This window comes from Poromitra crassiceps, assembly GCF_964638095.1.
Source record: "Poromitra crassiceps genome assembly, chromosome: 2".
Taxonomy (NCBI): domain Eukaryota; kingdom Metazoa; phylum Chordata; class Actinopteri; order Beryciformes; family Melamphaidae; genus Poromitra; species Poromitra crassiceps.
This window is the reverse complement of record NC_139624.1, coordinates 107,333,803-107,348,809: the sequence shown is the minus strand read 5'-3', so window position 1 is coordinate 107,348,809 and position 15,007 is coordinate 107,333,803. Positions and strand designations below refer to the sequence as shown.

The window sequence follows — 15,007 nt, the reverse complement described above, 5'->3', positions numbered from 1 at the left end:
TGCTGTACTCAACGGCTAATATCTACATAACTACTAACTCTACAAACTAACTCTTTTAGACAGAGAAAGCACACATTCTATTAGTTCTTTTTAGATGATTGGTGTTCACGAAGTCTTAACAGAAAAGAATCCTCGGCTCTTGTAAAATGAGCCAGAATCCTCAAAAAAAAACCTGGCAGAACCTACCTACAGCATTGAAAAAAGGGCTGGCAGTCAATGTGTTAAACCTGTCCAGTAATAATCATGGATGGATCACATTTCATCTCTCTTAGCTGTATTTTAAACCTATCCAGACCAGTTATAAGCATGGATGGGTCACATTTCATCTCTCTGACTTAGCTGTATTTTAAACCTGTCCAGTAATAAGCATGGATGGGTCACATTTCATCTCTCTTAGCTGTATTTTAAACCTATCCAGACCAGTAATAAGCATGGATGGGTCACATTTCATCTCTCTGACTTAGCTGTATTTTATCCCTGTCCAGTAATAATCATGGATGGGTCATATTTCATCTCTCTAACTTAGCTGTATTTTAAACCTGTCCAGTAATAATCATGGATGGGTCATATTTCATCTCTCTAACTTTGCTGTATTTTAAACCTGTCCAGTAATAAGCATGGATGGGTCACATTTCATCTCTCTTAGCTGTATTTTAAACCTATCCAGACCAGTAATAAGCATGGATGGGTCACATTTCATCTCTCTGACTTAGCTGTATTTTATCCCTGTCCAGTAATAATCATGGATGGGTCACATTTCATCTCTCTGACTTAGCTGTATTTTAAACCTGTCCAGTAATAATCATGGATGGGTCACATTTCATCTCTCTGACTTAGCTGTATTTTAAACCTGTCCAGTAATAATCATGGATGGGTCATATTTAATCTCTCTAACTTAGCTGTATTTTAAACCTGTCCAGTAATAATCATGGATGGGTCACATTTCATCTCTGTAACTTAGCTGTATTTTAAACCTGTCCAGTAATAATCATGGATGGGTCATATTTCATCTCTCTTAGCTGTATTTTAACCCTGTCCAGTAATAAGCATGGATGGGTCATATTTCATATCTCTAACTTAGCTGTATTTTAAACCTGTCCAGTAATAAGCATGGATGGGTCACATTTCATCTCTCTGACTTAGCTGTATTTTATCCCTGTCCAGTAATAATCATGGATGGGTCACATTTCATCTCTCTGACTTAGCTGTATTTTAAACCTGTCCAGTAATAATCATGGATGGGTCACATTTCATCTCTCTGACTTAGCTGTATTTTAAACCTGTCCAGTAATAATCATGGATGGGTCATATTTCATCTCTCTAACTTAGCTGTATTTTAAACCTGTCCAGTAATAATCATGGATGGGTCACATTTCATCTCTGTAACTTAGCTGTATTTTAAACCTGTCCAGTAATAATCATGGATGGGTCATATTTCATCTCTCTTAGCTGTATTTTAACCCTGTCCAGTAATAAGCATGGATGGGTCATATTTCATATCTCTAACTTAGCTGTATTTTAAACCTGTCCAGTAATAATCATGGATGGGTCATATTTCATCTCTCTTAGCTGTATTTGAACCCTGTCCAGTAATAAGCATGGATGGGTCATATTTCATATCTCTAACTTAGCTGTATTTTAAACCTGTCCAGTAATAATCATGGATGGGTCATATTTCATATCTCTAACTTAGCTGTATTTTAAACCTGTCCAGTAATAATCATGGATGGGTCATATTTCATATCTCTAACTTAGCTGTATTTTAAACCTGTCCAGTAATAATCATGGATGGGTCATATTTCATCTCTCTTAGCTGTATTTTAACCCTGTCCAGTAATAAGCATGGATGGGTCATATTTCATATCTCTAACTTAGCTGTATTTTAAACCTGTCCAGTAATAATCATGGATGGGTCATATTTCATCTCTCTTAGCTGTATTTGAACCCTGTCCAGTAATAAGCATGGATGGGTCATATTTCATATCTCTAACTTAGCTGTATTTTAAACCTGTCCAGTAATAATCATGGATGGGTCATATTTCATATCTCTAACTTAGCTGTATTTTAAACCTGTCCAGTAATAATCATGGATGGGTCATATTTCATATCTCTAACTTAGCTGTATTTTAAACCTGTCCAGTAATAATCATGGATGGGTCATATTTCATCTCTCTTAGCTGTATTTTAACCCTGTCCAGTAATAAGCATGGATGGGTCATATTTCATATCTCTAACTTAGCTGTATTTTAAACCTGTCCAGTAATAATCATGGATGGGTCATATTTCATATCTCTAACTTAGCTGTATTTTAACCCTGTCCAATAATAAGCATGGTTGAGTCATATTTCATCTAGCTCTCTCTTTTTTAACAGGTGATTCAAACCTTCAGTGCAAAAGACCAAGATCTTCCAACTGCTGGCCAACAGTTCTCCTTCAAATCGACAAAGGAAGACATGAAAAACAAGAATTTTACCATCCGGGACTTTGGGAGTGAGTCACCTTTTTATATTGTGACAGCACAGTGTGGAATTTGAAGATGATGACAATGATGATAATGATTGTTTGTTACTAATAATTAATAACTGGAACGTTTTACTTAATATTCTATTGATTTTGAAGGTAAATCATATTCCAACAGTATCTGAAATGTAACCAATAACCTGTAACAGATCACATGTTCAGATCACAGATCACCCCCCTCCCTCCCCCCACAAAAACAGAACAGGACAGGAAATAGGACAGCCACCCTCTGAAGACCAATTATCGGGCGGCTGAGAAGTTTGCAGCCTGCAGCTTAGGAGAGTGGCACGCTTACGGCGGAAAATAACTAAAATGCACGAGGTCAGACGTTGTCTTCTGATAAGGGCGTAATGAATCTTGAAGTCCCCTTTGAAGTCTAAGCAGAAAAGAAGGGTAATGAAAAGTGGGACATGGCGGGGATGAGGGCCCGGGGAAAACGAACACATTCTCCATCCTCGACGAGCGCCGCTCGGTCCAAACCGTTGATCCAGTTTTACAGTAGTCTACCGTTTGGACACGCTGTCTCATGGCTCCTCCACTGCCCGCGGACCCGACACACGCTCTCCAGATACAGAGCGAGATCTGATGTGCGGGGACAGGGAAACACAAGCACCACAGACAGTTTCAGAGAGAGAGAGAGAGAGAGAGAGAGAGCTGGAGGGAGGGAGGGAGTTTTGTAGAGAAAGAGGGAACAACAACGACATGCTTTTACACAACATGCAAGGTGTGCTAAAATGCTTGACCTCCTGTCAAGAAAAAGTGTCAAGCTTGGTCGGTGGAACAAAGCAGGCTTGACAGGGGTCAGACAGTACCGCTGCAGCAGACAGACTCCACCTGACACAATCCCTTTACTTCACATACATGGCCGACCTCTAGTCTACCTGCCATCCTCACACCTCTGGCTGTCTTCCAAAGCTGACCCCTTTTGAGACTGTGGGCGTCTCCTCAGACAAAGCTTGGAAAAGGTTTCGCTCAATTCCTGGATACCTATTATCCCATGGACCAGTGGCTCTCAAAGTGGGGTCCAGGGACGCCCAGGGGTCCTTGAGGGGGTTCCAGGCTGTCCCCAGTAAAAAGGGGAACAATTTATTTTCACTGTTAATTCCATCCATAAGTAACACAATGACAGAATGTATGGCTAATTTGGTCATGGGTTTCATATATTTTCTGTAATAAAACTTCTCAAATCAAAACAAAAATCTTATGATGGGGGACCCTGGGACAAAGTCTTACCAGATGGGTGTCCGTGGTGGTCTAATTTGTATCAGTTTAGGGGTCCAAGCTTGACGTGAAAAAGTTTGAGAACAATTTAGCCAAGATAGCCTGATATTGCTGTTAGACATACTTCAGACTACACCAAATACATAAATAAGTCTGTCTGACAGCATGTATTTGTTTCTGACTCTGGGAAAGTGGGAAAAACAGTCAAACTCACCAAAACTACAGAATCTCTGGACTAACGGAACTCATTCCAACCCCGGACACATTTCCCAAACCCGGACAAGGATGACTGACACACTTTCCGGTATTTTTGTGATGTTAATTCATTTCATCCAGCTAGTGCTGTGGAATTACTTTAGATATGTAGCAGTCTACACATCAAATTTCATGGTCATTAAAATGTCAGAATAGTTTAGGAAAGTGATTTTGCTGAGACAAAGCCGTGGGGTGAGCTTGGGCAACACTCGACAATCAATTGCTAATGCATTGGCTGCATTGTTTACGCTAGCATGACGTCTTGTGTCCGACAAATGGTTAGCCTAGCGTGATGCTAATGACCATATATAGCGTCCATTTTCTTACTCTGGTAAAGACTAAATCTGAAGTGAATGATTAAAATGATATGCCACTAGAAAGGTGGTGGAAACAGTACACCATAATTTGGAACATTAGTTGAAGCACAATCTCTAGCAAAAAGTGTCCATTGTTGGATAGGGTGACGCTGTCTCTTTAACCAGATGTGATCTCTTTTTTAGCTAATGTAATAACTTATGTAATGTTTTTTCACTTCCATTCACTGAGCCTCCCCTGAAACTGTTTGGAGCCGCCCTGGGGAGGCCGGCCTCCCACTTTGCAAGCCTCTGATCTATTACATATCATTGTTCTGTTGTTGTTGTTGTTGTTGTTGTTCTGTTCCTCAGAAGTTATGCTGCCTGAATGAACAGATAAGAAAATCACAACAGATCCCAGCACATTTCTCACAAAAAGAAAAAAAGCTGTTCCTCAGGAAGGAATCTGCTGGGCGTGGCTGGGCTGTATCAGCTTTCGAAATAAGTGGTGTAAAAATGGAGAGGCTTTGATAAGAACGGTCTTTGATACATCTCACTTTCTGATTACATTCAGAGAGGCACGTTTGGCAAGGATTTGATATCAAACGTAAAGAGTTATCAGACATTGAACAGTTTTATCAGGCTGACACTTAGACCTCCACACTTGTAGCTCAGAGGATTGTCTAATTGGTGTTAGGCTACACTAGGTGGATCCTCCCCCCCCCTTTTTGTCAGATCAGTTTGCACCCAAGGCAATATATTTACCGCCAATGATCATTAGTAGGGGTTAGTCAAGGATTTGCTGCAGTACTTGGGGCTGCTTCACACAAGTTTCTAGATTTTTTTAAAATCTCACACCAAAGACTTTTTCAAAGCCTTCCACTGCTGTGTAGAATATTTTCCAGGCTTACCGTGCTGGGCCTATGGGGAAAGAAGAAACCCCATGTGACTTCAACTTTAAATGTGACTTTGTAACTGTGAGAGTTCTGATTTTAGTCACTTTTATTTGATGCCTGCTTGTTTCTTCTTCTCCTCTCCCTTGTTCCAGACAACACAGCAGGGATAGTGACGAAGCGGAGCGGCTTTAGACGGCGCCTACAGGAGATCTACTTCCTCCCTGTGGTGATTGAAGACAATGGCTACCCACCCAAGACCAGCACAGGCACCCTGACCATCCGCGTGTGCGGCTGTGAATCAGATGGGTCTCTGCTAACTTGCAGCGCAGAGGCCATCTTTCTCCCTGTGGGCCTCAGCACGGGCGCTCTGATCGCCATCCTCCTCTGTATCATCATCCTGTTAGGTGAGCTCTATTGTCCCTCCCCCAGAAGGCACTGAATCATTGTGTATAGTCTTGTGATGACACCACTGGTCCACACTTAACTCAGTCAACTTTCAGTAACTGTCAAACTAAATGAATGTCTGCTAAACAGTTTACAGTTTTTGGAAATGTGTGAGATCATGTACAAAATAAATCAGCATTGTTTTTCGGTGAAGTGCCACTTTAAGGGACACTTTTAGCTGTTGCCGCCCCACTTTGCAATTTTGATAATGACTTGATAATTTTAATTTGATAATTATTTCATGCTGGTACTTTGTAATGTCAAAATTGAAGCTTATTATAAGACACTCCAGGGAAGATCATCAGCTAAACACCTACAATAGAGATGTGCATCTCTGCCAGGTCTAATGCCTCTTTGCTGGTTCCTATCATTTGCCAATATGGAAGACAGCTGACTCCAAAACCTGCTTGGCTGACCATCAGAATTGAACTGGCATCCCTCCAGAAGAGCCTGCAGCTGATTATAGGACACTTATGAATTTAGTCATTCAATGAGGCGTGTTAGATTGAAGGGAGGGTCCCTTATCCCGATTGGCTCTATAAACTAAATCCAATCCTGCTGCTCCACGCCTGCCAGGCTTTAGCTTTAATTTTTTCCACAAGGTCACAGTTATAAAACTCCTCTTTAAGTCTCTGCAGTTAATGTCCAAGCTCATCTACATATATAGGAGAGAGGAAGTAAATACAGGTTTATGGCATCGTTTATGTCTGTGGGAGGGTCGGTTGTTAAAGAAGTTCCTGTTTTACAGCGGAAGTCAAGGGTCGCCGTGACCTTTCAACACATAATATGCTGAATCAGCGACCATGAAAACCTCCTGTCATGCAGAAAAATAAAGGTGCAGACTGGAACCGAAAATGGTTCTTTGTGCCATAGAAGAACCATTTCTAGCTCCACAAAGAACCTTTCAAGAACCTTACAGTATGTCCCAAATATGTCACTACTATAATAAGGTGAGGGGTTCCATGCAACCCACAATTGCCCAACTAGGCAGGTAGAGCACACGCAGCGTGTGAGGCAGGTAGAGCACACACAGCGTGTGAGGCAGGTAGAGCACACACAGCGTGCGAGGCAGGTAGAGCACACGCAGCGTGCGAGGCAGGTAGAGCACACGCAGCGTGCGAGGCAGGTAGAGCACACGCAGCGTGCGAGGCAGGTAGAGCACACGCAGCGTGCGAGGCAGGTAGAGCACACGCAGCATGCGAGGCAGGTAGAGCACACGCAGCGTGCGAGGCAGGTAGAGCACACGCAGCGTGCGAGGCAGGTAGAGCACACGCAGCATGCGAGGCAGGTAGAGCACACGTAGCGTGCGAGGCAGGTAGAGCACACGCAGCGTGCGAGGCAGGTAGAGCACACGCAGCGTGCGAGGCAGGTAGAGCACGCGCAGCATGCGAGGCAGGTAGAGCACACGCAGCATGCGAGGCAGGTAGAGCACACGCAGCATGCGAGGCAGGTAGAGCACACGCAGCATGCGAGGCAGGTAGAGCACACGTAGCGTGCGAGGCAGGTAGAGCACACGTAGCGTGCGAGGCAGGTAGAGCACACGCAGCGTGCGAGGCAGGTAGAGCACACGCAGCATGCGAGGCAGGTAGAGCACACACAGCATGCGAGGCAGGTAGAGCACACACAGCGTGCGAGGCAGGTAGAGCACACGCAACATGCAAGGCAGGTAGAGCACACGTAGCGTGCGAGGCAGGTAGAGCACACACAGCATGCGAGGCAGGTAGAGCACACGCAGCATGCGAGGCAGGTAGAGCACACGTAGCGTGCAAGGCAGGTAGAGCACACGCAGCATGCGAGGCAGGTAGAGCACACACAGCATGCGAGGCAGGTAGAGCACACGCAGCATGCGAGGCAGGTAGAGCACACGCAACATGCGAGGCAGGTAGAGCACACACAGCATGCGAGGCAGGTAGAGCACACACAGCATGCGAGGCAGGTAGAGCACACGCAACATGCGAGGCAGGTAGAGCACACGCAGCATGCGAGGCAGGTAGAGCACACAGCATGCGAGGCAGGTAGAGCACACACAGCATGCGAGGCAGGTAGAGCACACACAGCATGCGAGGCAGGTAGAGCACACGCAACATGCGAGGCAGGTAGAGCACACGTAGCGTGTGAGGCAGGTAGAGCACACGCAACATGCGAGGCAGGTAGAGCACACACAGCATGCGAGGCAGGTAGAGCACACGCAGCGTGCGAGGCAGGTAGAGCACACACAGCATGCGAGGCAGGTAGAGCACACACAGCATGCGAGGCAGGTAGAGCACACGCAACATGCGAGGCAGGTAGAGCACACGTAGCGTGTGAGGCAGGTAGAGCACACGCAACATGCGAGGCAGGTAGAGCACACGTAGCGTGTGAGGCAGGTAGAGCACACGCAGCATGCGAGGCAGGTAGAGCACACGCAGCATGCGAGGCAGGTAGAGCACACGCAGCGTGCGAGGCAGGTAGAGCACACACAGCATGCGAGGCAGGTAGAGCACACGCAGCGTGCGAGGCAGGTAGAGCACACGCAGCATGCGAGGCAGGTAGAGCACACGTAGCGTGCGAGGCAGGTAGAGCACACGTAGCGTGCGACGCAGGTAGAGCACACGTAGCGTGCGAGGCAGGTAGAGCACACGCAGCATGCGAGGCAGGTAGAGCACACGCAGCATGCGAGGCAGGTAGAGCACACGCAGCGTGCGAGGCAGGTAGAGCACACGCAGCGTGCGAGGCAGGTAGAGCACACGCAGCGTGCGAGGCAGGTAGAGCACACGTAGCGTGCGAGGCAGGTAGAGCACACGTAGCGTGCGAGGCAGGTAGAGCACACGCAGCATGCGAGGCAGGTAGAGCACACGTAGCGTGCGAGGCAGGTAGAGCACATGCAATGCCAATACTGGTGCTTATCTACTTTGCTCACCCTTCCTAGCAATATAGTCCAACAAAGAGTTTATTGTTATAAATACCATTTCATTCATTTTGTATTTGCTTTATGAGCACATTCTTGTTCATTTTCTGTTTGGATTTCATTGTTTGATGTGTGAGGGACCCTGGATTGCGGTGCTGTAGAACGGAGTCTGTGTGCTCAGTTCGGTCCTTATGCTGCGAGGAGCTGTGTCCAAAGCGCCTGAGGCTGGCGCCAGACTGTCACGCCGTCCCCGAGAAGGAAAAGTTAATTGAGCCAGACATTTAAAAGCAAACGTTACTTTCCCTAGTAACAAATTTATTTATTGTGGAATAATTGGTAAAGTAATTCAATTACCTTTTGAGAGAAGTAACTAGTAACTGTAACTATTACTAATTTTCATTAACTTGCCCAACACTGGTGGTATATTTACTTTGTTCAACCTTCCTAGTAATATGGTCCAAAAAGGATCCATTGTTATATCATTTCATTCTTCATCATTGATCATTTTGTATTTGATTTATGAACAAATTCTTGTTCATTTTCTGTTTGGATTTCATTGTTTGATGTGTGAGGAAACATACTGTGCCGTCAATTGTGGTGCTGTAGAACGGAGTCTGTGTGCTCATTTCAGTCGTCGTGCTGCGAGGAGCCGTTTCAAAGCTCCAAGTCAGTCCGCAGTCTGAGGCTGGCGCCAGACTGTCACGCCGTCCCCGAGAAGGAAAAGTAGCAGAGAAAATCAGAACTCACACTCTGTCAGAACATTTCCTCAGAGCCACTTAGCTCCTGTGCCGGATTTGTCACAATGACCCAGTTGTCCTGTGAGAAGAAATGATGAGGTAAATTAGCCAGAGCAGCATGGGGGGACTTTCATCTGCATGTGCTTCCAAGCTGATGTGCAGAGGCCACACCCTCTGGCAGAAGCTGTGTTCAACCAATGTGTCCAATAATAATGGGCTGTTGTTGGAATCTCGATAGGTACCACTAGGGGGAGCTGGCACACTGTACCCAGGTAGATAAACTGACTTGGAAAGAGAGGAAGGCAGGAAGGAAGGGAGAGAGACGAGGGAAGGAAGGGACCTACCTAAGGCATTTGGTTGTTTTTTCTTCACCTTTTTTCCCCATCTGAATTTATTTATTGACTCATTTCAATTGAATGATTTCTGCATTATTCTGGTCATTGCTCTCCCTCCTAGATGCCACTGTATATTGTATATTAAAGAGCCACATGAGAATTGTATATTTTGCTGTATTTCTCACTGGAGGAGAGAGAGAGAGGGACAGAGAGAGATACAGAGAGAGAGACAGAGAGAGAGAGAGAAGAGAGAGCGAGACAGAGAGAGAGAGAAGAGAGGGACACAGAGAGAGAGAGAAGCGAGGCAGAGGTACCAGCAGAGAGAGGGACAGAGAGAGAAGAGAGAGAGAGAGACACACAGAGAGGGACAGAGAGAGAAGAGAGAGAGAGAGAGACACCGAGAGGGACAGAGAGAGAAGAGAGACGGAGAGAGGTGGATGTACCAGCAGAGTGAGAGAGACAGAGAGAGGAGAGAGAAGAGAGGCGGAGGTACCAGCAGAGAGAGAGGGACAGAGAGAGAGAGAGAAGAGAGGCAGAGGTACCAGCAGAGAGAGGGACAGAGAGAGAAGAGAGAGAGAGAGAGAGAAGAGAGAGACGGAGAGAGGTGGATGCACCAGCAGAGTGAGGGAGACAGAGAGAGGAGAGAGAAGAGAGGCAGAGGTACCAGCAGAGAGAGAGAGAGAAGAGAGGCAGAGGTACCAGCAGAGAGAGACAGAGAGAAGAGAGGCAGAGGTACCAGCAGAGAGAGAGGGACAGAGAGAGAGAGAGAAACAGAGAGTCACTGTAAGATTATGTACAATCATTATACTCTGAGAAGCCTCTGAAGGGCTCAGCGCTAATAGCACAAATTCCACAGCGAAATGAAAACGGTTGCTTTAGGAGTGTTCACAGGAATACAATTGTCAGCCTCAAAATTGTTTACAGTTTTTCTAACACCTACCTAATGTCTGAGTATGAAATGCTGCCAGTGCTTCTACATGCTTCCAGGGACAGAACCCATTCAATTTCAGCGATGTAATCTCTGCCTTCTCCACAGGAAAGGTTGTTATAGGCACAGTGTTACTGTACGAGTGTGTCCTCCTCCGGCCCGCCCGCCCGCCCGCCCATTATCGTGGTCCTGGACCAGGCTTTACATTTATATGACTGTTCTTCTTCTTCTTCTGTTTCTTTTAACACATTGACTGCCAGCCGTTTTTTTTTGCTGTAGGTAGCTTCTGCCAAGCCGTTTTTTGAGGATTCTGGCTCATTTTACAAGAGCCGAGGATTCGTTTCAGCTTGGACTTTGTGAACATACAATATCTCAAAAGTACTAATAGAATGTGTACTTTCTCTGTCTAAAAGAGTTAGTTTGTAGAGTTAGTAGTTATGTAAGCATTAGCAGTTGAATACAGCATGGTTTTAGCGTCAGAAAAAATATTTAGAGATAAACGGCTTTTTGTGAAATTGGATAGAACAGTCACTTTAACCATTCATTTTTGGCTCTCTCTCTCTCTCTCTCCCTCCCCCTCTCGCTCTCTCTCTCTCTCTCCCTCCCTCTCGCTCTCCCTCCCTCTCTCTCTCTCTCTCTCTCTCTCTCTCTCCCTCCCTCTCGCTCTCCCTCCCTCTCTCTCTCCCTCCCTCTCGGGAGGGAGACGCACTAGGTTTAATCCTAGTGAGAGGGGGAGAGGGAGAGAGAGAGAGAGAGAGAGAGGGAGGGAGGGAGAGAGAGAGAGCGAGAGAGAGAGAGAGAGAGAGGGAGAGAGCGAGAGGGAGAGTTGCTTCAACTCCTCCCTCCGTGGGCGTTCTTCTTGGCTGCAGCGCCGTGTAACAAGCACTTTCCTACCTGTGCAAATTCACTTTCTCATACTCTCGACCTCTCAAATAAATTTCTGAATAGAAATTAAATTACTCTAAATTAGAGCGAAAAAGAAACAAAAAAGAATGGGTTGAAAATCCCATTCTAAAAGCCTTTTATGGCTGTTTCCAATTTGGTGCTATTTTGCAAGGCAAAATGGCCTGCTGCTTGTCACCAGCCTCACTGCCCCGCTGCCGCTGTGCCTGGCTGTGCCTGTCTGCGTGGCCGCTCCCCGAGGAAGCCCGGCTGGACTCGCCCGCCTCCCGGAGCCCTGGCCGAGAGCTCCGATGAAGCCCCTGCGACTCTGGTCATATTTACGCTGCGTGCCTCAAAGTGTGCTCCATCCGCAATCCACGATGCAAGTTTGCAATCCCGCACCGCCAGCAATCAACGCGAAAACGAAAGCGCCTCCGCCAATCCATTTTCATGAGAATGGAAATGGATCACACTGCTTTTTGCTTGCCTTCCTACTTCCTTGTCGCCACTTAGTGGGTCGGTGGAATGGGTTGTACACGTTGTACACGTCCAATACTTATATAAGATATGTAAAAGGGTTAGATGCACAACCCCCCGTTAAAAAAAAAAAATCGATGCCAAAAACGTGTTTACACGTTGTTGGCAGTCAACAGCTGGATTCTGAAAACGTGTTTACACGTTGTTGGCAGTGAATGTGTTAAGTTTCTGATTGTTCAATGTCCCCCAGTTAAAGGGGGGGGGGGGGGGGTCGGCTCCAGACAGTTCATACAACTTGGTTTAGTTAAAAGAGAGAGAGAGAGAGAGAGAGAGAGAGAGAAAGAGAAAGAGAAAGAGAGAGAATACTGTATGAGGAGGACGTCAAAATATATTAGCTAATTACATTTATGCCAATTTTAATCAATTTGATGCTTTGAAGGCATACACATTGCAGTGACATAAAGAAAATACAACATACCGTAAATTCCGGACTATAAGCCGCACCTTTTTTCCCGTTTTTTGGCCTTTTTTGGCCCCTGCGGCTTATATAACGGTGCGGCTTATCTATGGAATTTTTCAAAAAAAAAAAAAAAAATCTCTCTTTTTTAGCACTCTTTCTAACTATAAAGCCACTTCTGTTTTAATTTCCTCTCTTGCCCTCTTTTCACCACACTGTATAACACTGTATGACACTGTATGACACTGTGTGCACTGTAAATAACAACACAGGTGGTGTTGTGTTATGTTGTTTTGTTGAAATGTTAATAAATGGGAGCATTACATATGGTAATTAAACATTAAAACACAAAAAAAAAAAAAAAATACCATTAAAACACCCGCGGCTTATAGTCCGGTGCGGCTTATATAAGAAAAAAATAGTCAACTTTGAAGGTGTGGCTTATACACCGGTGCGCCTTATAGTCCGGAATTTACGGTAAATCACTCCCACTTCCGATCTTTTATCCGAATACACATACAGAGACGGCTCATTTTGTCGGTTGAATAGATAGAGATAATGAAACTTTGGGACACCTCTATAAGATTATATTAGTATTATGAATGCATCCACATCAAGCTAATATAATCGCCTGCTTTGTGTCTCCCCCCCCCAGTGATCGTGGTGCTGTACGTGGGGTTGAGGCGGCAGAAGAAAAAGGAGACCCTCATGTCATCCAAGGAGGACATCCGGGACAACGTGATCCACTATGACGACGAGGGGGGTGGCGAGGAGGACACGCACGCTTTCGACATGGGGACCCTCCGCAACCCCAAGGTCATCAAAGATAACCTGTTCCGCCGGGACGTCAAGCCCGAGGCCGAGAGGGGCCCCCGGGCGGCCGTGTCCCACGACAGTGCCGACATCCGCCACTTCATTCACCAGCGGCTGAAGGAGCACGACGCGGACAACCAGGCCCCGCCCTATGACTCGCTGGCCACCTACGCCTACGAGGGCGCGGGCTCCGTGGCCGAGTCGCTCAGCTCCATCGAGTCCCCGGCTGTAGACCCGGAGGAGGACTACGATTACCTCAACGAGTGGGGGCCGCGCTTTAAGACACTGGCGGGGATATTCGGGGAGCGGTCAGAAACTCAGTCCGACACAACCACAAACACGGAGAACACACATTGATGTTATTCATAGACTCGAAAAATGAAATGTGTAACTATGTTATTTTGGTTGGCTAGGCAAATGGTTTGGCATTTTTCTCCCTTTTTAGCTGCTTCTGTTTTTGATTTTGTTTTGTTTTTTGTTTCCAGCTTAACATTTTCTTAGCCTGGTAAAACTCATCCTGATCACGTGGACTCACATTCTGGTTCGCTCTATGAATCAGTCTGGACTCCTGCCCGCCCCCAGGCCCCAATGTGGGTTACACGGGCCAATCAGTGACCTGCCTCGTACAGTACCTGTAGTTGACAACAGGGCAAAACAGTATGGCGGCTCCCAAAGCGGTAATGTTAATGTTAGTAGAGTAAACACATCCCTAACTATTGCAGCAATAGACTCAATAACAACAATTAAACTAGAACAAGATTATCCACCAGCAGAGTTTCTCGGCAGAAAATATGTTTTTGCCATTCTTGCTATCTGGATTGGATTTGGCGACGCTGATTGGCAGAAAGGAGTTGTCTGTCAAGGCAAGTACTCCCATCCAGTGAAATCGCTGTGGGCAGCTGGATGTCTAGAGTGATGCGTAGAGCCAAAGAGAATGTGAGATCACGTTATCAGGATGGTTTTTACCAGGCTACCATTTTCTATACTATCTGGTACTTCACGCTCCGTCCCAAAATTGTACAAAAGGAGGGTACAGACAGTAATTAGACGAGCAAAGCAGCCATTCAATTACCTTTTAATTGAATGTTGTTTGTTGTCTTCTATTTTGTTTCCTCCTGGGGGGATACGCGTAAACACAGGAAATGCTGCCATTTCCTAGAACATCCTTAAAAGTGCCTCAATATAATTGTTCTTACTTGCTATTCCACGCCACATATCCAATGTTGTCTCTCTCAGAAGTAACGCTGATTCTGTCAGCATACTGTGCTCTGATTGGCCGAGGCATCTACTGAGACCAATGTTAACTCTGTGGGGACAATGAAGTGGCCGAAATTTGGCCAAAGATGTTTTGAATGTTATTTATTGTTCTATTTATTTATTGGTTGATTGGTTTGATTTGATTATTTTGTGTATTTATCTATTTATCTCTCAGTCATCAATCTGTATTTTTTATTTTTGGAGATGCTCGAGGATTTTGTAATTATTCAAGACCCACGTGAAAATGGACGTTTCTGTTAGGTGGGTCCTGTGAATAGACTTGTACTAGACTTGTAAAAAGATAAATTAGGGCTAAATACTGCAGTTCAGTCATGTAATAAACACTGTTTTCTTAAATAAACCACACTTGGACAAAACCCTCTTTCTGTTTCCTTATTTGGCTGGCATGTCAGCCAGCCTGCATGTAGGTCTATTAAATACTCAAAATCTCTCATGTTTTCGAGACCTCTGCAGTGCATATTCACTGGATTTGAATATTTTGGTATTTTCAACACTAACTATGCCAATGTTATCAGGGATACATATGACTATGCCATATCATCACTCTAGATCTGAGTTTTGTTTGTGAAGTAATTTTTTTTTTT

General features: G+C 45.4%; 1 protein-coding gene across 1 annotated transcript in view; it reads left to right on the top strand.

The window, feature by feature from the left end:
* LOC310790424 (cadherin-12-like) overlaps positions 1 to 13,502 on the top strand; it is a gene marked incomplete at both ends in the record, with an annotated part of 138,763 nt that extends 125,261 nt beyond the window's left edge. The window contains 3 exons of the mRNA XM_083652111.1: positions 2,373 to 2,490; positions 5,338 to 5,589; positions 12,988 to 13,502. Of these exons, the coding sequence (XP_083508237.1) occupies positions 2,373 to 2,490; positions 5,338 to 5,589; positions 12,988 to 13,502 (885 nt within the window). The remainder of the gene's footprint in view (positions 1 to 2,372; positions 2,491 to 5,337; positions 5,590 to 12,987) is intronic.
* Between the last annotated feature and the right edge of the window lie 1,505 nt (positions 13,503 to 15,007).